General features: G+C 31.7%; 2 protein-coding genes across 2 annotated transcripts; both read left to right on the top strand.

Moving 5' to 3' along the window:
• The first annotated feature begins 8,113 nt into the window (after positions 1–8,113).
• On the top strand, positions 8,114–10,342 carry LOC149531902 (uncharacterized). Its single transcript, XM_089809984.1, has 4 exons — positions 8,114–8,649; positions 9,227–9,278; positions 9,377–9,552; positions 9,711–10,342. Exons 1-4 carry the CDS (start codon positions 8,556–8,558, stop codon positions 9,863–9,865), a joined length of 477 nt encoding a protein of 158 aa, XP_089666110.1. The 5' UTR covers positions 8,114–8,555; the 3' UTR covers positions 9,866–10,342.
• An 11,562-nt stretch (positions 10,343–21,904) lies between these two features.
• Positions 21,905–23,962, top strand: LOC149531901 (uncharacterized). The gene is made up of 4 exons (XM_089810363.1): positions 21,905–22,175; positions 22,772–22,808; positions 22,902–23,083; positions 23,250–23,962. The coding sequence occupies exons 1-4, from the start codon at positions 22,082–22,084 to the stop codon at positions 23,390–23,392; spliced, it is 456 nt and encodes a 151-aa protein (XP_089666489.1). The 5' UTR covers positions 21,905–22,081; the 3' UTR covers positions 23,393–23,962.
• Positions 23,963–25,522: the final 1,560 nt, after the last annotated feature.

The raw sequence follows: 25,522 nt of genomic DNA, 5'->3' as shown, positions 1-25,522 counted from the left end.
CAAACAAAGATAAGGATGAAAAGAAGAGTCAAAAGTACAAAGACAAAAAGGATTTCAAAGGTCATAAATCATACAAGGACAAAGGTAAGAAAACTTTTTTTATGGCTAAGGATTCTGATAATAGTGAAGATGAGATAGTATACATTGTTGTGAAAGATGAATCTGATGATGAAGGAGATAAGATGGCACTTATCTCTCATATCAGTAAGAATGACACATGGATCATAGATAGTGGATGTTCACATCATGTGACTGGAGATAAAACAAAGTTTGAACATTTTGAACATTATGATGGAGGAAGTGTAAGATTTGGAAACAATGAACCTTGTTGTATAAAAGGAAAGGGTTGTATTTCATTAACCAAAGAACTTGTATGTGACAATGCTTATTGGGTTGAAGGAATAAAGCATAATCTGCTAAGTGTGGCATAGCTTATCAACATTGGATTCAAGGTGGAATTCATGCATGACAAGGCAAGACTACTAGATAACAAAGGAAAACTGATTGGATCAGGCAAACAAACAAAAGGCAACCTATTTTATCTTGATCTTGGTGATTGCTCATGTTTTATTGCTCAAATTGAAGAAAGTTGATTATGGCATAGAAGGTTATGTCATGTAAATTTTGATAACATGGTGAAAATAAAAAAATTCAAGAAAGTAAGAGGTATTCCTAGTTTGAAGAAACTAGATGTTGGTTTATGCAAGAATTGTCAGATTGGAAAAATGGGAAAGACTAGTTTTAAAAGTAAAAAATATCAATCTAAAGATATCTTGGAAATTGTGCATACTGACCTATGTGGACCCATTGGAATAGAAAGCTATAGTGGAGAAAAATTCTTTATTCTTTTTGTTGATGACTACTCAAGAATAATGGCTATTATATATCTTAGAGAGAAGTCAAAAGCATTTGAGAAATTCAAATGGTATTTGGAAAGAGTAGAGAAAGAAATAGGGAAAAGACTAAAATACTTAAGATCAGACAGAGGTGGTGAATTCATCTCCAACGAATTCAATAACTTTTGTATTGAAATAGGAATTAAAAGATAGGTATCAACCCCTGGAACTCCTGAGCGAATGGAATAGCTGAAAAGAGAAATAGATCCATCATGGATTGTGCAAGGACTTTGATGATTGAAAAGAACATTCCTATCAAATACTAGAAGGAAGCTATCAGCACTGCAATTCATACTTTGAACTGAGTTCGGTTGAAGAAGGATTCAGAAAAGACTCCCTATGAACTATGGTATGGCTACAAACCAAATGTAAGTTACCTAGAAGTATTTGGAAGTAAATGTTATATCTTGAAAGATTCTAGAAAAGGAAAATTTGATGTAAAAAGTGACGAATGTATATTTCTAGGATACTCCAGTAAAAGCAAGGCATATAAATATTTAAATTTTTCTACTCACAAAATCATAGAAAGTGCACATGTGAGAATTGATGAGTTTGCAAAAAAGGCTAAAGAAGAAAGCAAGAAAGAACCAGAAGACTACAAAAGGTTTGTCTACTATGAATTAGACACTTTTCCAGGTATTTTTGATAATAAGGAGACTACATCTACCAAGCCCAATATAGTTACTGAGTCACAAATAGTTCAAATCGAGTCACAAGAATCCAAGTTACAGTCTGAAGCTACTAAACCAATGCCTATCGAGTTTGAAGGACCCATGTCGCAGATAGAACAACCTGAGTCTCAAGTTGAAATTCAAGAGAAAGATAATGCAATTCATTCAAAAGGAAAGGAATCTGTATTAGCCAAGTATGTTAGAAGGCATCATGCACCTAATTAGATTATTAGAGATAAAACAAAAGGTACTATGAAAAGAAGTAAGCTAAAAGGTACATGTTTACTTGCTGAGTTTGAACCTAGGAGTGTTAAAGATGTAATGGAAAATGAAAGTTGGATTGAGGCTATGAATGAAGAAATTGAACAAATAGAGAAGAACAAAACCTAGACTCTTGTACCCAGGCCCAAAGAAAAAAATGTGATTGGCACAAAATGGGTATTCAGAAATAAGTTGAATGAAGATGGTAAGGTATCAAGAAACAAAGCTAGATTGGTATGTAAAGTCTACTCTCAAGAAGAAGGCATTGATTATGGTGAAACTTTTGCTCCTGTTGCAAGATTGGAAAGTGTTAGGACCTTACTTGCATATGCAACACATAAAAGATTTAAGGTATATCAAATGGATGTTAAATCTATATTTCTTAATGGTATTCTTGATGAAGAAGTCTACATTGAACAACTAGAAGGTTTTGTTGATCCAGATAAAAGGAACATGGTTTGTAAGTTGCACAAAGCTTTGTATGGTCTAAAACAAGCTCCTAAAGCATGGTATGAAAGATTGAATAACTATCTTATGCAAATTGGTTTTCAGAGAACTAATGATAATAGTAGTTTGTACATCAAGGAAGGACTAGATAACAAGATTGTATTGGCAGAAATATTTATGGATGATACTTTATTTATAGGGAATGATGATCTATGCAAAAAAAAAATCAGAGCAAATGAACAAAGAGTTTGAAATGTCTATGTTTGGTAAGATTAAGTTCTTTGTTAGATTGCAGATATAGTAGAGCAGGAATGGTATCTACATCACTCAATCTAAGTATATCAAGGAAATACTCAAGAAGTTTGGTATTGAAGATTCAAAACTAGTTGGAACCTCCATGTGTACTAGATTAAAGCTTACCAAAGATGATGACTCAAAAGAGGTAGATCAAACATTGTATAGATCAATAATTGGAAAATTACAATATGTAGTTCATACAAGACCTACTATTGCTCTTGTAGTTGGTATAGTGGCAAGATTCTTGGCAAAACTTAGAGAAAATCATATGATGGCAATCAAAAGAATCTTGAGATATTTGAAAGGCATTGAAGGCTATGGTTTATGGTATAAACTTGGAGGAAATCTGGACCTAAAATTTTTTACTGATGCTGATTGGGCAGGAAATATTAATGACAGAACAAGCACAAGTGATGGAGCATTCTTTCTTGGTAAAAGGTTGGTGTCTTGGACAAGCAAGAAGCAAAATTGCACATCCCAATCCACAGCAGAAGTAGAATATATTGCAACAGTAGTAAGTTGTTCTAACATTATTTGGTTTAAACAATTGTTTCAAGGTATGAAAGTTAAAATCAAGGAACCAATTATCATGTTTTTATATAATACAAGTGCAATCAACATATCAAAGAATCCAGTGATGCATTCCAAAACCAAGCATATTGCTATGAAAATATCATTTTGTCAGAGAACTAGTGTAGGACAAAGAAATCAAATTGGAATATGTCCATACAAAAGAATAGATTGCGGACATATTTACCAAGTCATTACCTAAGGATGCATTCCTATATCTAAGAGGTAAGCTAGGGGTCATTCCCCTATTTGAAGCTCACTAAATGAAGCCTTAAGTGATGCATCAATAGGAACCTAGTTGAAGATAAATCAATTGATGTTGCATAGTCAAGAGAACATTGCATATGAATCAGTACTCAAGGTACATTGATACTCATTTGGCATGTGTTGTCTTTGGCATGTGTTGTCAAAGATGGAGAGTTTACTGTCATATCTTTCTAAAAAAAAATTTGAGAAAGAAGCTATGTAATTTCTTCATAGAGGAAGATTACTGCATAAAAGTGAAGCTTGTGGTGTAATATCTAAGAGGGAGAAACTTTTTGTCAAAGAAAGTCTTATTCTCAAAATTCATTATGCTATGACATGTTGTGTTACCATCAATGCCAAAGAGGGAGATTGTTAGATACAATTGACTAATTGTGTGTTGTCTTTGATTTTACACAAATGTCATATCAGTTGCCAGTCAGTGCTTACTGAGCTCACTTTTTTAGCAAAATAGTTTTCCTTGTCTACCAAGCATTCCTCGAGATTACTTTGTGAAGACAGTGTCTACTGGGCTCACTCGGGCATTGAAAGAATTATGGCAGAAAGAAGTGTTAACCAAGTTTTCATGGTTAACGAAGGAAAGTTGGTTAGAGTTAGTATTAACCAAGTTCATTCAGTTGCCAAAGGATTTTGTAAGTTTGCAATGTTAACCAAGCTTCTGTTGGTTAACACAGGAAATCATTTCAGGACTAGTGTTTACCGAGCTGGATCAGCCATCGAAGGATTTTGTTGATTTGGGATATGAAGTTTAATTGTTTCAAGTATTGATTCTAGCTGACTATGGTAATGATTATTGGTCATTGTAATTTGTATTGAGCCAACTTGACAATCTGAATGATATAAATATAAGGTCAAGTTGTGTTTTTTAGTAGTATGCAAGTGTATTGATTGATTGAGAAGGAAAGTGTGTGAGAAAACTTGAAGGATGGTCAGATATCCTTGTGGACATCAAAGTAATATTCAATCAAGAAGGATCAAGCTTTTGTGAACAGAATAGAGATCTAGATTCAACAATTTAGTTGCATCACAATCAGGTCATTTCATTGTTACTTTCCTACCATTGTAGTTATGATCCAAAATCTCTTAACAGAGTTGGTTTAATAGCCAGTTGTAAATCCTCTAACAAGGTGATAGTTCCATTGAATTATTTTAAAGACCTCTTACAAGGCCACTCCTAACAAGGTGATTAAATCCTCTAACAAGGTCACACCTAACAGTGTGTTTTTGTATCCTTTAATTGGGTTGGCTCCTAACAGAGCTCACTTCAAAAAAGTGAAAAAAAGTAACTAGTTACATTACAGGTTTTTCCCATATTGGGTTTCCATGTTAAATCTGGTGTCTCTTTTGTTCATTTCTTTTCTCTCATGTTTGCAAATTATTACTATCGATGTTAGATGTGCTAAAGTAAAACATACTCTACATTTACCGAGTTACAACATTTTCAGTATGTTTATTGAGCAACAACAGTACTTAGTTTTTTCAAAAATCTAAAGGATCTGTGGATATTTTGTGGTAACTAATTCACCCCCCACCCCCCAATTACTCCATCTATATTTCGAACACATCATAGGTAAAAGAAAACTAGAGAAGGCTAGTATGCATGTGGATGGCAACCATGAGGAGGCAAAGAGCCCTAAGGATGTCACTTACTAGATGGAAGACCTCAAGTTCCTAGTTGAAGATTGGGAAAATGTTAAGAAGAGTTAGTGAATCTTTCCCTCTTTGGCTTTTTGGCTTTAATTTTTGTTCTTTATCATTGTTTATGTATATTTCTTCCTTTGTCTTGGCTACTATGATCTCACTTATAATATTGAGATACAATCTTAAGACTTATATGTATTTTGATGGTCCCCACTCCTATTGGGGCTAGAATAATTTTTTCATGCTTTAGTAGCTACTATAGTGTGATTATTTTTATTTGGGTTGATATTGTTAGTTTCTCTTTGAACCTGTGGATATTTTTGATTAATTTTGATATCTTATAGGACTATTTTTGTTTGGGCTTGATTTTGTCTTTTTTGTTGCATAGTTGTAATGGCCCAAAGTAATTAATGTTGAAGTGTAATGTTGTTACATGGTTTCAAGACCCTTTTTCCCATTTTTAATTTAAAAAACTTATGTATTAATCACCTTTATATGCAAACAACTCTAGTTAATTTAAGCTTGGATGGGAGGCTTTATATATGTCTTATGAACACTCTTAATATTAAGTATCTCCATGTATTGTTGTCTATTAAAAAAAATTCAAACTTATATTTGATTATTTCTTTTGGATGAATAGTCGTGATGATTTCTGTTAAGTTAAATTAAAGTGCATTATTCACACACAAAAAAAAATACTTGTCACCTTTCAAGAGTAGAATGAACAATGTCTAGAAATTGAAAAACCATAAGAGAAAAGCCTTGTAAGTTATTAAATGAGAAGATTAAATCAATCAACAAAGAAGATAAAATATAATGACACAAATATTTATCGTGGTTCGAAAAAACTTTCCCTACGTCCACACTTGAAGTAGGGAATGATTATATTAATGAAATATCTTATATGATACATTACATGACTACACAAGTCATTTATATAAAGCTCATCGAATATGAAGAGACAAGAGGGAGAAGGAATAGTCATGACTATTGGGCTCATATTCCAACAATCTCCCTTGTGAAGTTCAATTGGCACAATCATGCATCATGGCATTCCCTACTTCCTATTCTGCATCTCAGAAAATAACAAGGCCTATAGAAGACCTCAACATTGCCAAGCCTTGTTCCAACACCCTATAAATGAATCTTCTCCAAATTACATTAGAATTATGAATACCTTCTTTTTAATGTATCCTAAAGCTCACATAATTTTTATTATTCTTATGCATCATTCTAATTCCATTCCTTGCTAAGTAGTGGGTGAAAATTATAAAGTTTGTGGGGGCTTGTCCATCAACAAAATTAGAAAACATACTGATTAAGGAAATTGAATTCCCCAAATCATGAACATAGGTGTTGATTAATTACTCCCTCCTATGACTTCCTCTTGAGCTACCCAATTCCATGGGTATTAAACCATCTTGTATATTTTCTTTATTGAAGCTAAGATCAATGTCAATTACATCTTCTCCTTCATCAACTATCCCTTTGTCTTCTTGCTTAGCAAACTTTTTGTCTGCTCCTTTATATTCTTGCATAGAGAAAACTACAGCTAATGCATTTCATTCTACTTCTACTACTGCAATCAGCAACAATAAATCATCACAATCCTTATTATTTGACATGCCAAAGGCATCTAGATCATGCACAACCTTGAGCTCTTGGCTCTTTCCAGCCTCCTTGAGCTCTATAATCCTCATGCTCCTTAGATCTTCAATTGCCAAGCACCCAGAATCCTCTTGTGATTTATTTTTACAAAGCAGAGATTTCTTTGTGAGAAAGTCATATGTTTTTGCAAGAAAAGGATCCTCTATCAAGTAAACCTCAACTTCCTCATCTTCATGCTTGCTTGCTTCAGCATCCTCCTCTTGATTCCAATCCAAATTTTCAAGAAATTGTTTAATAATAAAATCATCTTCTTCTTCTTTTTCCATCTCTGCTCAAGTAAAACTGTCTCTAATACCAATTCTAAGTTATTAAATGAGTAGATTAAATCAATCAACAAAGAAGACAAAATATAATGACATAACTATTTATCATAGTTCAACAAAACTTTGCCTATGTCCACACCTTGAAGCGGGGAATAGTTATGTCAATGAAAGATCTAATACGATACAATACATGACTGCACAAGTCATTTATAGAAAGCTTGTTGAATAAGAAGAGGCAAGAGGGAGAAGATAGGCTTCATATCCCAACAAGCCCAATCTAGATAAACTTATAAGATATTTTAAATATTAAATGAACTAATTTTTTAATATAGATTTTCTATATATACTTCCAAAATTTTACTTGTCCAACCAATTTTTAAAATTATAAATATCTTCTATATACTTTTAGAAATTTCCTTTAGGCCCCGTTTGGTTGGGGAAGATGATTTTTTGACATAACTAGGTTATCTTATAACCAGGTTTTCGAAAACCTGGTTTTGTGGTTTGGAAAGCCAATGGTCCGTTTGGTTGACACGGAAGATGAATATACTGTGGACCCCACAATATTATTAAAAAAACTGTCATAAAATTCAAAACTTGGTTTTAATTTCGAATTCCACCTTTTTGTTGGAAGAAACTTCTTCCAATTTTTAACCAAAATTGGAAGATGAAATTGAAAACCAGGGTATAATTTTAACCAACCAAACACCAAAGTTTTTTTGCAAAACCTGGTTTTGCCTCTGATAACCCGGTTTTGGCCCTCATCTTCCAGCAACCAAACGGGGCCTTAAGAATTAGACCCAACTAATTTTGTATTGCTAAACTTCTATAAAATTTCAAACTGTACTTGAGAATTATAGTCAACTGTTTTTAAAATTCTTATCTCCTACATACTTTTAGCTCACTTTTCCCCTCGATTTAAATAGTATATATAAATGTGATGTTGTTAGACTAAAATATCTGTAGCATTAAAATAATCAAAAACAATATTTATCCACAAAACCTTAAAAGATGCCATGCCTTTCAAATAAAATACAATAGAATTATTATTACATACTTGAAAACCACATTGACAGCTACAACATTTGGGTATGTGCATTTCTATAAATAGTCCTACACAATAAGATACATACTTGTCTCACATTTCCTCTCTGACTACGGCTCTCCCATTTAAAAAACACTTTCATTTGCAAAGCAAGAAGTCGTCCAAAGAGAGGGGTTTCAGTTCAGCTACTTGGCCTGCAACAAGCAGAGAACCACGTCACACTTCACACATTTTTAATATTTTGATTTCTCACACTTGTAAATTGTGGAGAGAAGATTGCCCACCTAAATCATTCAATATCAACAACAAAAAAATCTGTTGTTCACCCGCCCCAAAACATTCTCACAGATTGTGGTACCTGTCAGAGGTGACAGTCACGGATCACTATTTTCACGTCAAATCACGTGCTTTAATCTAATCTACTCGTATTCAAACCTGGCATGTGTTCAAACCCTAGCTCCTCTGGCTTCCGCTTATATTACTGTGAGATGTTTGTTTTTCCTGGATTTCATTCGGATTCAGAGCGTGAAGAATGGAAGGAGGAAGCGATTATGTTTGCAGATTTTGTGGCGGAAGTTTCACGAAGCTTCAAGCTCTTGGAGGTCACATGAAAGGTCATCAGTCAGGTAAGTGCATGCCATATTATTCTCTTTCTTTTCGAAATTTTGTTGACTTCGGTGAATTAAATGAGGACGAAATTTCAAAGTTCTGTACGACTGATTTTTTCTAGCCTGATAGAACAATTCATATTTATCGCTGAAGAAAATTATAAGTTCAGTCAGATGCTTTTATATTCTTTCGAACTTTGAGAAAACGAATTTGAAAATTTGAGCTTCTTTTCATGCTTTTGGCCCTGGAGAAACATAAGTGACGGGTAAATGAGTGAATATTGCATATTTGTGGCGGATGAAAATTTAAATTTGATGCATTCGGATTGATCCTCTAGCTTTGGAAATAAAATTAAGATTTTGCTCTTCTTTTCAAAAAAAATTCGTGGAAGAGCATAACTGTTGCTTGGTTGATTGAATAGTTCATATTTAATGATTTTTTTAAAATTTCAGTGAGATGCTTTTGTATTTTCTCGAAGATTTGTTGCATTCTGACTGATTTTCTAGCTTTGGAAACATAAACTGATAATTAGATATGTTTTTGTGTTGATGATAAATAATTCTCAATATGCATGCATGTCGTGACTTAAAACAGAAAGAGCCGCGGAGAGGAACCAGAAGGCACAGGCAGAGCATTCAAGGAACCAGTAAGTTATTTACACAAGCTGCGTGATTAAAAGTCTAGTTTATTTTGCAGACGAAACCTTATTTTGTTTTTTTTCTTGTTTGTTTTGAAATTCAAAAGAATCGTAGAGCGAAGCAGAGTCAGCTATGTATCTTCCTCGGCTTCAAACCTGAGACCTCAGCTAGGTCAAAAATTTCCAATCTTCTCAACTACGGAAGGACCTGCGCATCATTTCACAAGTTCACTCAAACTTAGCAACTTTTCATATTCTTCTCCGAATATAACTTCTGAAACTCGTATGCTATCCTCTACTTCCCTCCATAAAAATTCCTTTGAATACAAAACATGTAATCGAACTTGAAGAATCTTTGAAAAAAATTTACGTGAATTTAACTGAATTTGTTTTCTTTAAAATAATACCTAGTCCAATTGATCAAGATTTATATATTTACAGGTGAATTTCTGCCACAATTTCACTCTCAGCTTCGACAACAGCAACTCATTCCTGATAAAGATCTTCGTCGGAAAGGCCTGCCAGATCTCAACTTGCCTATTATTGATCATGCACAGCAAATACCAGATCTCAACTTACCTGATACGGATGATTAGTGAGCTGATTTAATTCGAGCTCTTTTGAAAAGTGAAATAAACAAAACGCAAAACATAAGAAACTTAAAGCCAGAGGTTTTAAAAGTGACCAGGCATTTCACCTTCGTTCTGTTGATATAATTCCATAGAACATTTCTTTTCTGAATCTTTGTTTGAATTCTGTACCTATAGCAGGCTGAAGAATCAAGAATTTATTCATTTTTTTTAGTTCTGTACTTAGTTTGGCGGCAATCAAAAATTGCATCAGGCAAATTATCAGTTGTTTTAATTCACTGTTTCATATCTTAAAAACAACTGTTTCATATCTTACAGAATTCATGTTGTAAAATTCATAAAGACTTTAGCTGTTTAAATTCTCAGTTGCTTTAGTCTTTCACAACTCTGATAGATTCGAGCTTCAGTACACACTCAGTACCATGTCATTTCGTTATTTTATTGAGAATATTTGGATTCAACTGCCATTTGCTGTTAAATGTTATTATATTGCTTGGCTATTGCGCGCTCTTTTGTACAAGAAAATGTCACTACATGGTCTCCGGATTGACAGAATGGTAGGCCGAGTTTGAATGTTTGGGCTTTAGATAACCATTTAGATTCTATACGATGGGTGGTTATAACTGTTTTAAAATATTGATTTTTATCATAAACCATTTGACAAAGTATAAATATATTAAAAATGCAGTTATTTCAAATGATAAATTAGAATTCTACATGAGATTCTATTTAACTATGTCGATAAGTTTTGGTATGAAATAAGGTATTTCAAACATATAGATAAATGTATCCTTAAGAAAAATCATCTTCTTCTTTGAGCTTCACCTTCTTAAAATTTAAGAGTATAGTCTATGAAGATTTATAAACATAATAAATAAGGGAATAGTATTCAAACATTTTTAATCAAAATCGAAGAGGAATTTACTAGAATTCATTCAACTGACAATAATCAGCTTCTTAAATTTAAGCTCCCATAATTTGTGGCCTTGTTATTTATCCTCTTCAATTTGTGTGTTACACAATTTAAGTTGGTCTTGTGGAGAACTTCTACTCCTGAAAGGAAGATCACAAATTTAAAGCCTCTTGGGGGTAGGGCATGAATGAATTAATGACCACCCTTAAACATCACACACTAAAGGAAAAATTAAGTTTGAAAAAATAAGTCGACTTTGACTATTTAACACTTTTAGCTTTAGAATCAAGCCTTAGTGTGTAATGTTTTAGTGAGCTTTGAATTAACAAGTTACTTTCCCATCATGGAAAATGGGGTTTTAAAAAAATAGCTTTATAAATTATGTATGTAGAATTTTGAAACCTTACCAAAAAAAAGAATGAGAGGTACAAATTGGCTATGTTTTGAATGCATACTTAAGGATGATGATTTATTTGTAATTGAAATATATTTGTGCATAATTATGAATGCATGATAATATGTACTTGATACGTTTATATTTGATTGTATGTGATTTCTAATGAATGATTAGGTTCACAACACATGATATCAAATTTGTACCACTAGAATAATCTTATTGAGAGCCAAACTACTAGTGGTATAATTTTTTTTTAATAATTCATTTGGTATGGAAATTTCTTAGAGATATGAAAATCATTAATTTATAATAACATTTAATAGTTGTGAATATACACACCTAGATGAAAATAAATTTAGTGCAATGTTTATCAAAATAGTTGCAAAAAAGAAATGATAGGCCCAAAAAGTAAAATTAGACATCCTATAAATTAAAAAATTATTAAAATGTACATAAATACACTATTAGTAGATGAGAACATGTTAAATAAAATGTCACTAAAGATTGAAGACAAAAGGATAAAGAAGGTACCAATAACACGATAGTGGTAATGGAGAAGATGATTAAGCTTAAAGTTGTTGGAAGTCTTATTGGGAAACAAGATACTGAGAGGGGACAGGAGTAAATAAAGATCTATAAAAAAAATTCACTACTTGAAAAAAATAATAGATTAATTTCATTCACTCCTAATTCTTTTCATATCTTAGATTTATACCATATTATCATAAACTGTAATGCTGAAATGAAATTTATCTAAACATAACATCCATGAGAATATAATCACATCACACAAAGATTTTGGTAATCCAAAAGCCCTCTAAGGTGAAGGTAAAACTAAGGTGGGGATGAAACCCACAAATCTTTATAGTTACAACAACAAAGTTTGTCTATTAGGGCTACAATTTGGTAACTTATGATGATCTACCCTATTCACGGTCTGCTCAGTTAAAAGAAATATAAGACTATTAAGTCTACCTTGATTAAAGGATTTAAAGTCACAATAAAGTAAGAACTATGTTAGGAGATTTGAACAAGGTCTATTAAAACTACTATGTTAAGAGATTTGTCTTGATACACTTGTTATCTAATATCCCTGTACCTAATCCTTTGCTTTTCTCTAGATGCTTTTTACATATCTCCTCTCTTCAGTGTCTAAAATTGATCTCCTTATCTAATATACTCTGTTTTTCCCTTCACTACTAGGTTGCTCTATCTAATCTCCTTATCAAACTTAGCCTTCCTTGCTCTTTCATTAGCTTATTTGCACCTTCACGCTTTCATCTAGCTCCATTACTCTTACATATTCTCCAAATTGATTTAGGGTTAGATCCCTCCTTAAATAGATAATCATAAAAAGTTCTAGATCATAATCAATGATCCATAATTCATCCTTTTTTCATTTAACCCTTCTAATTTTTTGATTGGTTAATCTATCTTTCTTGGGATTAATGCCTTCTAATAAAATGCATAATTTTCTCCTTGACTATCTCTACAATATTTAAATATTGTATAGAAGTCCACTACAATGATTTACATAAGTGTTTGTGTCATTACAAACACATATGCTAAAACTAGTTTACTCATCAATTGAATATTCTGACACTCAGTCATAGCTAACATTCATGTTGTATTTTAGTTTCTATAGGCTCAACATATACTGACTCACTAGGTATAAGTTAACTTTACATCACCCAGTCTCCATTATTTTACTTGATACGTATACTAGCTCGATCTCTATTGGGGTGCTCAGTAACCTTTGAATTGATCAATATGTAGTGATATATAAACAAGTCCATATAGCTCATCCTTCTATGGATGGCTTGGTCATGATAACTCTACCTCTGATCTGGTCTGATTTGACTTCACCTTTATTTGTACATGAGTAGATTTCCCCCTTTCTAAATTATTTCTACCATGATGTGTCTAGCATGATGTTGATAACCTTTCCCCCTTGTTTTTGGCACTTATGGTTTGGGGTTTGCAAGGGTTTGTTCGCATTTTTCTAAAAATGTATTGTGATTAGCCAAAATCTCTTCTAGTCTTAGATGTTGTCTAGATCCCACTAATTCCATGACTTGAATTTGAACTTCTAGTTGAGAAACTAGATCAATTAGGCTCTTTGTTGTTAAGAGATGTGGATATCTCTTTATTAGATTCTGAGTCATAGATAGTTCCTTTTAAATTATCTCTAAATGGGGTAATAGCATAGATCAAGTAGAAATCAATTTATTCCTTATGTTACTATCTCTAGCCATGAAGTCGAGTAATCTTCCCTAATAAAATGTCAATTTATTGTAAGAATGTGAGCTTGAACTTACGTTCTTTCCCAAAGAAATAGTTGTACAAGACTTTACATCTATCTAGATTTTATCAATAGAGTGTTGATTCTCCAATGTGAACAAATCAACATCACAAAATTTCATATATAAAGAATGAATAACTGAAAAAATTCCTTCTAAACTCATTACTATATTAGAAAGATCACCCTACCTAATAACAAGTTTGGTTGAGACTTTCTCCAAAACTTTGAGCTTAAATCTTTTGTCAGACCATCTTATCATTTTATCACTAGTTTCTATATCCTCTATATATACATTATTAATTATATACACTAGTTGATCCAAAATTTGATGTTTCTCATTAACATCATCAATCTCAAAAGCATAAAAAAAAATATCCTTAATATCATGCAATACCTGATTTTTCTTGAGTTCTCTCCTCAATCAGTCTTGCTTTGTCTTGTGACTCAACAAAGTTTGTAAATATTGCATCTGCTCTAGAGTCATATTGTTCAGGTCATACTTGGGCATTGTGATGACCTCATCCAAAGTTATTGTCTCCTTTAGGGTATAAATATTATGTGCTACTATATATGACCGAGGGGTATTATCACTAGGTAGTGATATCTGCAGTTTTTTTTCCCTTTAGACTTAGTCTAGGTGTCTATTTGGGCTCATGTGGAGTTGATAGAAACTTTTATATAGGTGTAACATTTAATTCTTTGGTTGGTATGACACTTGGAATCTGTATAAGAGCTTGAATAAATTCTTGCTCTTTTGGTTTCTCTAGCTTTGTTGACTTTTCCTTCTCTTCTATCTCTTTCTCATCCATTTTTCCATCTATGACATGGGTGAATTGTAAATAAACAATAATTTCCTTTCCTTACTACTCGGCACTTATGTCTAGAACCACTCTAACTTATGTAACTTAAAAACCATCAGTTTGTGCACTTTCAATCCATCTATAGTTTTGTATTTATAGAAAAACTAGATTGGTGCATGGTAGAGAGGTATCTAAGGTATTTGATTGAGCATGTATTAAATCTTTCTCAATTAATACATTTTGGTTGGGTGGTGATGAATCAAGAATGTCCTCAATAGTGGCAACATCCCATTGTTCACTCGCCTCTACTAGTCTCCTCATTTCTTCTTCTAACATTCCAATTTTTGGTGGATGTAACATTGTCCTTCAAATATATGTATAGTAGATGCATCACTTGCATTTGACATGCATCCATTTTCTTGATGTCCTTGTTTCTTGCAAGTCAAACAGTTACTAGTAAACCTAGTTTTAGGGTTTTGGATACCATTGTTTCTTCTACAAATGTGTTATGTGTGTCCAAGTTTACCACAATGATAACATGTAGGTTTTCCTTTAGGTTTTACATTCCTTTTCTCTCCACTCTTTAATGTTTCTTCTTCCTTAGTAGATGAAGAGTGCTTGATATGTCCTAGACCAAAAATATCACTAGATGACATTGGTGATCTCATCAGTTCTTCAAAGTATCTTATAGCTTCACTTGGTTTATTATTTCTTTCCAGAAATTCTTTTTCATATCTCAACTCATTCCTTAGTTGGTCACTTTGTGATCTCAGATTTGTATTTTCATGTCCTTTCTGTTCAACTCCTGATTTGCAAGTAATAATTCATTCATAATATCTAGTTGATTGTTTGTAAGATTCTCCACATCAAATGTCCTTTCTTTGAGTCTAGTAGTCATTTATCTTTTGTTTTTTTCAGCCATGATTTTGTATTCTTCAACTTTCTTCTTTTGTTTAGCTACTTCACATAATCTTACTGAGATTTAAAGGATGAATAAAGAACTATAAAAAAATTTACTACAAGAAAAAAATAATAGATTAACTGCATTTACTACTAATCCATCTCATATCTTAGATTTCATACCACATAATCATAAATTGTAATGCTAAAATGAAATTTATCTAAGCATAACATTCATGAGAATATAATCATATAACACAAACATTTTGGTTACCCAGAAATCCTCCCAGGTAAAGGTAAAACTAGGGTGGGGATGAAGCCCACAAATCTTTACTACTATAACAACAAAGTTCACCAATTAGGGCTATAATTTGATCACTTCTAATGATATATTCTATGAGGGGTCTTCTTAGTTAAAATCAATATAAGACTTTTAAGTCTATCTTAATTAAAGGATTTAAACTCACAATAATGTAAGCACTCTATTAGGAGATTTGAACAATGTTTAAAACCACTCTATTAAGAGATTTTCCCTACTACACTTGTTGGAATGTATCAACATGTAAACCTTCAATTTTATCTAGAATTGATTTTGGATCTCCTCTCTTCCATGTCCAAAATTATCTCCTTATCTGATCTATTATGTTCTTCCATTCACTGCTAGGTTACTCTATTTCATCTTCTTATCAAACTTAGTCTTCCTTTCTTTGTTCTTAGCCTTTTTGCACCATCACGCTTTCATCTTACTCCATTACTCTCATACATTCTCCATAATAATTTATGGTTAGATCCCTCCTTAAATAGATAATCATAGAAAGTTCTAGATCATAATCAACAATCCATAATTTATCCTTTGTCGTTTAACCCTTCTAATTTTTTGATTGGTTAATCTGCTCTTCTTGGGGGAATTCCTTTTAAAAAAACACATAAATTTCTCCTTTAGTATCTCTACAATCCTTAAATGTCATATAGAAATTGGCTAGAATGATTTAAATAAGTGTTTGTTCCATTACAAACACATATGCCAAAATTGGTTTACTCGGCAATTGAATGTTCTGACACTCGGTCATAGGTAACATTCACGTTGTCTCTTAGCTTCTATAGGCTCAATATATACTAACTCTCTTGGAATAAGTTAACTTTATGTCACTTGGTGTCCATTGTTTTATGTAGAATGTATACTAGCTTGGTCTCTACTAGGGTGCTTTCCAACCTTTGACATGCTCAACATTTAGTGATATATAAACAAGTCCATATAGCCTGAGCTTCTCTAGATGGCTCGGTCGCAGTGATGAACAACCAAAGCTACCTAGAGAATGACTAAGTGTTGGACACTAATAAGCAACAAGGCTTAGAGATCAACAAAAGTTAGATAGAAATGGTTGTTAATATGTGTTTTACTTAGGGATGACTTTTCATAACATGTATAAAACAATTTAGAACTCTATGACGTGAATCAAAATACAAAAGAGGAAGTGGGGAGAGGTGAACATAAGGAAAACTTGATATGTACCCAAGATGAAAATGTGAGGGAAAAAAAAGAAGGAATATGTAAAAAGGAAAAATTATAGCCAATAGAGCATATTGGAGTACAAATATACTTGATATTATAAATATATGAGTAAAAATAAGAAAGGTATCTAAGTTGCATGCAATAAATAAAATACATAGTACAAATACATCAATGAGTTGTATTAAAATCAACTTTCCTCTATTAAATATACGTTTATGAATGATTTGAGAACCCTATAATTAATGTTGTATCTATTAGTGGATTATAATAATATTCATCTTTCTTGTGCATGATTATTAAGAAAACTAATTGTTGGAGTTAATGTTAAAATAGTAGTGAATAAATCATAATTGAATGTTGTACATGTAGAAAACCATGTTTGACTTACTAGAAACAAAAGTTAAATATAGGTGAATTATTTATGTATGTGTCATGGAGTTTTAGTTTGAAATAATAACTAGTTGTAGATCTATCTCTCAGATCTAGTTAGTTATATAGTTCGTGTGTGTGTTGTCAAGTATGTACACTAGTATTTGCCAATCTATTTAGAAATCCCTTAGGAATATTGGTGCATCAACCTATTATATAAATGTGCATCTATTATTCAATAAAATTACTCTACAAGTTCCTTCTTTTCTTTTTTTCTAATATGTTATCAACTGTACAATATCTATAGTTTTAATATGGTATTAGAGTCACCTCTACCTTAAAAAAAGTTTATAGTGTAAGAGTGTAAGTCGAGTGCTACTGCAAACTTTTTTTGTTGTGCAAAATTGAAATGCATCTTCTTATTTTTAGATCCTAGAAATTCTAAAAAATGGATATACATATAGAAAAATATTATGGTGAAAATTTTCATTCATGGAAAGTGAAAATGAAAATGAAAATGATGAATAAAATTTTGTGAGCCATAGTTAATGGCACTAAAATAGTACATATGTATGCTAAAAAAGGATTGATTAGATGAGAAATCCATGTGTACTATGTTGGCAGCAGGCCAACATCCCTTGCAGGATTTGTACAAATGGCTTAATAGCCTCTAGTGGTTCTATAAGACTATTGGTTCTATTGTGCATGGTAGGTCCATCTTTTGGTGCAATAACAACTTTGACCTTTCAATTGGTATTAGAGCTTGGTCACAAGTTTGAATCCCATAAGCCATGGTGAGTAATATTGGTAGGGATATTGTTGGCAATGGACTAGTGTCTCTTGCAAGATTTATGATATAGCTTAACTACCTCATGTAGTTCTATTAGACTATTAGTTGTATTAGGCATTGATAGGTAGATCTTTTGGTGCATTGAAAACTCTATCCTTTAGATAACATATTATGGGTCTTGCTCTTTAATATTTATAAATTCATCATGTTGATTTAGAGAAATCATCTAAAGAAATTTGGCACAAACTAACTAAATTTGTTTGGAGAAAAATTAAAGTTACAAATAATTAGATTTGAAATATTTCTATCTTTCTAAATATTTTTCCTTTGAAATATAGAAATGTTATTTTTACTCTTAGTCATAAATCTTTATTGAATTTTGAAGATGTGATTTAAGCTCTTTTTGTTTGAGGAAAAGAGAAAATTTGCAAGGGATTCAAGAGAAGATACTCAACTTAATCATGCATTATACTCAAACAAAAATATGGGAAAGAGAATGCATGATAGGAATGAAATTGATTATTTATATTGCAAAAAGATAAGACACACTAAAATCAATTATTAAATTCATGTAAATGACCTTCTCGAAGGTAAAATTAAAGAATCAATAAATGTAATTGTTCATCTAGAAGCACCTAATGTTGTTAGTGACTGTGACATCATTAAAAATGAAGAGCGTATTTTATTTTGAAATGATCAATAATTTGAAGATAGAAAATGATGTGGTAGATTCTAGATGGATGTTCAATAGTCTGAGGTGCTAGCCAATTAGATAAAATAGACCTTATTGGATTTATGAGACACACATGTGGGGATTGGTGTAATTCAGGGAGATCTAAAAATATGGAAGCTTGGCATCATATCTTCATGAGAGTTTTAAGGCATTTCATCTGCAAATGGTGTCCAATTGTGTTGGAATATTAGATGATAAATGCATGACTATATCATCATTTGGGAGAAACTTGAGGAGTTCTTACTAGTTTGTGAACTATTTTCAAAGAATAAATTTCTACATCATGTTTTCTGGTTGTCACATTAAGTAGGGGTGTTGGAGTTGATATTCGAATAGTAATGAATAAATCATAACTAAATGTTCCACATATGGCAAAAAAAAATTTAGTTCTTGGCAATAGAAGTTCAATTTAGGTGAATTGTTTATGTATGTGTTATAGAGTATTAGTTTGCCACAATAACTAGCTACATAGGCCTATCTCTTAGATCTAGAGTTAGTTGTCAAAGTTCATGTGTGTGTGTTGTAAAACATAAAGTAGTTAGTTGCCAATATACTTAGTAGTCATTTAGGAATAATGACATATCAATCTATTGTATAAATATGCATCTATTATTGAATAAAATTAAGCTACAAGTTGCTTCTTTTTTTGTTTTCTAAGTTGTTATCAATTGTATAGTATCTTTTTTTTCACTATTTATATCCTACTATTGTACTCATTAACATAATAATAAAATTATAATCCATGTTAATTCATTTCATTAAGTGTATATCCAATCCAAAATATATCTTGCTGTACATTTTCTCTTCAAAAAGATTTAGTCTTCTATATCTCATTCTATTGTCAAAATCATAGTCTAATATATGAACATATCCCCCTATGTTTGAATAGGAAAAATTATCCAAAATTTTACAAACAAAACTATCATATTAAATAAAAGGAAGATACTTTATATTATAGATCTTGTCATAGTTTTTTCTTTATATATAAATAATTTTATCAATGATCTAATATTCCTCTTTTTTCTAAATAAAACAATCTAGATTGACTTGACTTCTTAAAATCACAATATTTTAGTAATGTGGCATCCTTCGAATAAATGTAGTAAGGTATCATCTAAACAATACTTAATAAAGGAAAGCTAACTACCCAAATATATATGTTAAATATAAATTCAACTGCATACAAAGCTTCAAGATTATGATCATTTAGATTTTTTTGATTTTTAGAGGACAAGCCCTTATTTCTATTAAAATTTTAAGACACTTACCATACATACAAAAATCAGTAGAACATAGCTAGACTTCTACATATATGTATTCAGTAATGTTTTCATTATAAGATATGGATTTTAAAGTTCATATAAATATTTATTTTAAAATAAATACCATGAATATTACCATCAATGTCAATGAAAAAGGAAATGTGTCAATAGAAAACTAATCTCTTGTGCACCTACTTCCTGACTTATACACCAAATATTAGCAAAATATTTTTCATAAATAAATCCATTAATCCAATCTATTGAAACCCACAAGTTCATCTTCATCAACATTTTGAGGTGATATTCTTATAGCATGTCAGACCTAGAAAAAACCACTCAATATCCATGCCCATCAATTCTAGTTAGTATTCTAGATAAAGAAAGCTTTCATTCCAACGCTCATAGACACTTTCCTTAAATGTTAGGCAAGTACTTAAAAACTTATATGCAATATGTATGATGTATTAAAAATAGAGGATCACATAAAATAGTTGAATTCCCCCATTTATATGGAAAATTGTAATACAAAACCACCTTAAACAAATATGATTAACACCACTTGAAATAATCTAATGCAATATATGTTCTTAAAGGAAATTTATGGCTTTTATTTCTTATAATTGAGAAGGAGGGGAATGAAGTTGATATATACAAGAAACGAAGGAAGAATAGATATGATTGAATACAACTGAGAAAACCTATGTAAAAGGGAATGATTAAAATTCAATTTTTCCAAGAAATGCAATTGGAGAATTGAGGTTTTAGATCCAAAATCCCAATTAATGAAATCTTGGAAAGACTTGTAAGTTGTAACTATTTATTTGGGATTGAAAGACTACAACCTAACTCTTTATCAAATCTAAGCTAAAAATGCAAGGGAAAAAGTAGGAAATTACTATGTAGCATGGAATAGAATGTCAATGGAATTTTGTACCTCAGGATATAACTCCAATGGCATTCTATATTGGGTGCTTTTGGGTAAATTTTTACATGGGGTCCTTCAACTATACCTAATCTTCCTAGATCTTGCCCAATAGATTTTAACCTATTCCTATACACACAAATTTGGGGAAAGTTATTTTTTCCTTAGTCAAACCCCTATTTAGGAATCAACCTTGAAAATGAAAAAAAACAATTGTAAACGAAAAGATGAAACTAAAGTTAGATCTAAATTGCAAATCATCATATACCTTGATGGTACAATGTTTCTTTGGAGTTGATAACAAGTGTTAACACAATTTAATTTGACCTCAATAAAAAAAAAAGCAACAAGAAATGGTGAAAGATAAGCCTCAGTTGATGCATGTTGTAATTTTCCACAACACTTGACGATGAAGAAAGAAGAATTCCTTGAAGATCTTGGTGACGGTCTTGAAATCTGTTGATAAATTGCTTGATAAATTGATTGTGACCTCTTTTTTCTCATGAAAGATTGAAAAAAAGAGGACTTTTATATAGAGATCTTAAAGTAATTACATTTAGGATGGCTTAGGGATAATTACCTATGTGACATACCTTTGGGGAATGTGGAGCCATAGAATTATGCTCATAAATTTTTTAACATAAGTGTTGTATGATTGGGAGCAATGTGATTTTTATACAACTCTACTTAAAACATTTCCTATACCTACAAAATTGTACCATAACTAAAACCACTTTGTATGAAAATCTATTATATTCTTAAAACCCATCCTTGACCTAGTAAAATCCTACACGGAATAATATAATTCTAAAATAAAAAGCATCCTAAAATGAGGAAATTGGAATAAACTCATAAAAGTCAATTAAGAGAGAACTCATAATATTAATTTAAGTTATTAAATATATAATGTGTTAATGTAAAATCAATATGGAAACCATATATATTAATAAAAACTAAATGAACACATGACTACAGGATAGTACCTTTTTAGAAGGCACTTACATTTTTAAAAATTCTGACATTAGTCATTCTATGTATTCACAACTACATGGGCGGTAGAATCAATTTTTAAAGTTACAAAATAGTCTTTAGTCAATTTCTCAATGTTTGCATTATAAGTGAACTAAAAACACCTCCGTTTTTCACTCGCCTCCAACACGTTCTCACAGATTGTGGTGCCTGTCAGAGGCGCAGTCACGGATCACTGTTTTCACGTCAAATAACGTACTTTAATCTTCATTCAAACCCTAGCTCCTGTGGATTCCGCTTATATTACTGTGAGATTTTTTTCTAGATTTCATCAGGATTCAGAGTGTAAAGGATGGAAGGAGGAGGCGTTCATACTTGCAGATTTTGTGGCAGAAGTTTCAAGACGGGTCAAGGTCTTGGCGGTCACATGAATGGTCATGTGCCAGGTAAGTGAATGCCATATTGTAATCTTTCTTTTTGAGATTTTGTTGACTTCGGTGAATTAAATGAGGACGAAGTTTCAAACTTTATTAAGATTTAGTTTTTCTAGCCTGATTGATTGAACGATTCATATTTATCGCTGAAGAAATTTTTTATTCGGTGAGATGCTTTTGTATACTCGAGAAGATTGATCTTCTAACTTTGAGAAAAAGAATTTAAAGTTTGAGCTAGTTTTCGTTTTTTTCCCCTGGAGAAGCACAAGTGTTGCCTGAAAGAGAGAATAATACATATTTATGGCGGAAGAAAACTTTTAATTTGATGCATTCGCCGGATCGATCTTGTAACTTTGAAAAAACGCAATTAAAAATTTATTTTACTTTTCATATTTTCCTGGAGGAGCATAGCTGTTGCCTTTTTGATTAAAGAATTCATATTAAAGGAAGAAAGTTTTAGATTCAGTGATTTGTTTTTGTATTGTCTCGAAGATTTATTGCATTCGGATTGATCCACTAAATTTGAAAAGATAAATTGAGACTTAGACATGTTTGTGTGTTGATGATAAATAATTCTGAATCTGCATGCATGTTGTGACGTAAAACAGAAAGAATGGCAGAGGCACAAGAGCAGGCATTGAAACTGTGAGTTATTTACCAGGATTAAAAGTCTAGTTTGTTTTGCAGAAGAAACCTTATAATTTTGTTTTCTTCTTGTTTGTTTAAAAAATGGGAAAGAATCGATAAGGCAAGCGGACTAGGCTGTGCATCTTCCTCGAATTCGAACCGGCCCATTATTTCGCAAGAGCGCCAAAACTTTCCAATCTTCCCAAGTACGGAAGGACCTACGCATTATTTCGCAAGATCGCCCAAACTTAGCGACGTTTCATGCTCTTCTTCGACTAATACTTCTGAAACTCGTACGCTCTCCTCTATTTTCCTAACACAAAATTTCTTTTTTTATTTTCGACATCACAAAACATGTAATCGAATTTGAAGAATCTTTGAAAAAATATTACAATTTCCGTCAATTTGTTTCTTTAAAATATTACCTAGTCCAGTTGATCAAGATTTATATGTTTACAGGTGAATCTGTGCCACAATTTCACCAACGGCAACTCATTCCTGATAAAGATCTTCTTACAAAAGGTCTGCCAGATCTCAATTTGCCTGCTACTGATCATGAACAACAAACACCAGACCTCAAATTACCTGATGCCGGTGATTAGAGAGCTGATTTTATTCCTGCTCGTTTGAAATGGGAAATAAACATGAGAAGCTAAAGCCAGAGTTATTAAATCTGACCGGGCATTTCACCTTTGTTTTGTTGATATAATTCCATGGAACATTTCATTTCTCAATCTTTCTTTGATTTCTGTACCTAAAACAGGCAGAAGAATCAACAATTTTTTATTTTCATTTTCTTTGGTATTGAAATTCATACAGAACTTAGCTGTTTAAATTTTCAGCTGCTTTACTCTTTCACGTCAACTCTGATCGATTCGAGCTTCAGTACCATGTTCATTTCGTTACTGTATTTAGAATATTTGGATTCAATTTCCATTTGCGTTAAATGTTATTGTACTGCTTAGCTATTGCGCGCTCTTTTGTACAAGAAAATGTCACTACATGGTCTTCGGATTGGACTAAATCTGGGGCTGAATTTGAGTGTTTGGGCTTTTTAGATAACTGTAGGTATTCTATACAATGGACGGTTACAACTGTAATGTTTTTAAAGTATTGATTTTTATCATAAATCAAGTGACAAAGTATAAATATATTAAAATTTTAGTTGTTTCAAATCATAAATTAGAATTTTGGGACATCTTATTTAATTATGTCAAGAGAACCTTTGCATGAATTGTGGTATCTCAAATATATAGATAGATGTGTTCATAAGTAGTACAGAGGATTAAAGAGAATCTTCTTCTTTGAACTTCTTAAAATTTAAGAGCATGAATTATGAAGACTTGTAAACATAATAAATAAGAAAATATTGTTCTAACATAATAGTTAGATCAGGTTTTAATCTAAATTGAAGACAAACTTACTAGACTTCATTAGATCTACAATAATCGACTTCTTAAACTTAAGTTCCCATAGTCTCCCATTCAATTTGTGTGTCGCACAATCTGAGTTGGCCTTGTGGTGGAGAATTCATACTCTTGAAAGGGAGATCACATGTTGAAGTCCTATTGGGGTTTAGGGCATGTATGAATTAGTGAGTTGTATTCCCATCATTTGTATGGAAAATTCTTAGAGACATGACAATCATTAATTTACAACAATACTTAATGGTTTTGGATATACACACCTAGAGGAAAATAATTTACTAGGATTTATATCAAAATACTTAGAGCAAAGAAATAAGAGGCCCAATAAGTTAAATTAGACATCCTAGAAATTAAAAATTATTAAAATGTACAAAAACATAGTATTGGCAAATGAGTCACATGCTAAATCAAATGTCACTAAAGGTTGAAGACATACAAAATATAGAAGGTACCAACAATACAATAAAGGTAATGAAGAAGATGATTAAGCTCATGGTTAAATCGGAATGGTTGTATTTATATGTTCTACCTAGGGATGACTTTTCCTAGCATGTATAAAAGAATTTAGAATTCTATTATGTGAATCACAATACAAAAAAGGAAGAGGAGGGAGATCAACCTAGGAAAACCTTGATATGTACCCAAGCTGAAAGTGTGATGATAAAACAAGGAATATGTACAAAGAAACAATTATATCTAATAGAGTGTATTGGGGTATAAATATGCTTGAGATTTTGTTCAGATACAAGTAAAAATATATAAGAGGTATCTAAGTTACATTCTAAAAATAAAATACGTAGTACAAAGCCATCAATAAGTTCTACTAAAATCAAATTTCCTCTATAAAAGACAAGTTTATGCATGAGTTGAGAACCCTAAAGTTACTGTTGCACGAGTTTATCTATCAGTTGATAAAAATAAAGTCCATCTTTCTTATGTGTGAATGAAGATACAACTAATATCATACAATTATACTGATTAACATACTTAGATCATAATAATGTAAACATAATCCATGTGTAACACCCTACCAGGGAACCCAAAAGAAATTAACCTAAAGTTTCACTAAGTTTTCCAAACATTTTTCTTTAAGATAACAACATCAACAAATAATATAGTGGAAGCAATTACTCACATACATACAATCATCATAAATAAATTACATCTCCTAAGGGTTCCATGACACTAAATCAAATGTATAATTTTTATTAATACTAAAAGTAACACATAACCAAAATCCACATCATGGAGAAAACACAAGTACGAATCCAATAAATAATATAAAATTACAAAGGATATCACTTG

This window comes from Cupressus sempervirens, chromosome 11, assembly GCF_028749045.1.
Source record: "Cupressus sempervirens isolate cs-2001-9-10 chromosome 11, ASM2874904v1, whole genome shotgun sequence".
Taxonomy (NCBI): Eukaryota; Viridiplantae; Streptophyta; class Pinopsida; order Cupressales; family Cupressaceae; genus Cupressus; species Cupressus sempervirens.
Note: the sequence above shows the minus strand (reverse complement) of the source record. Positions and strands in the feature narration are given on the sequence as shown.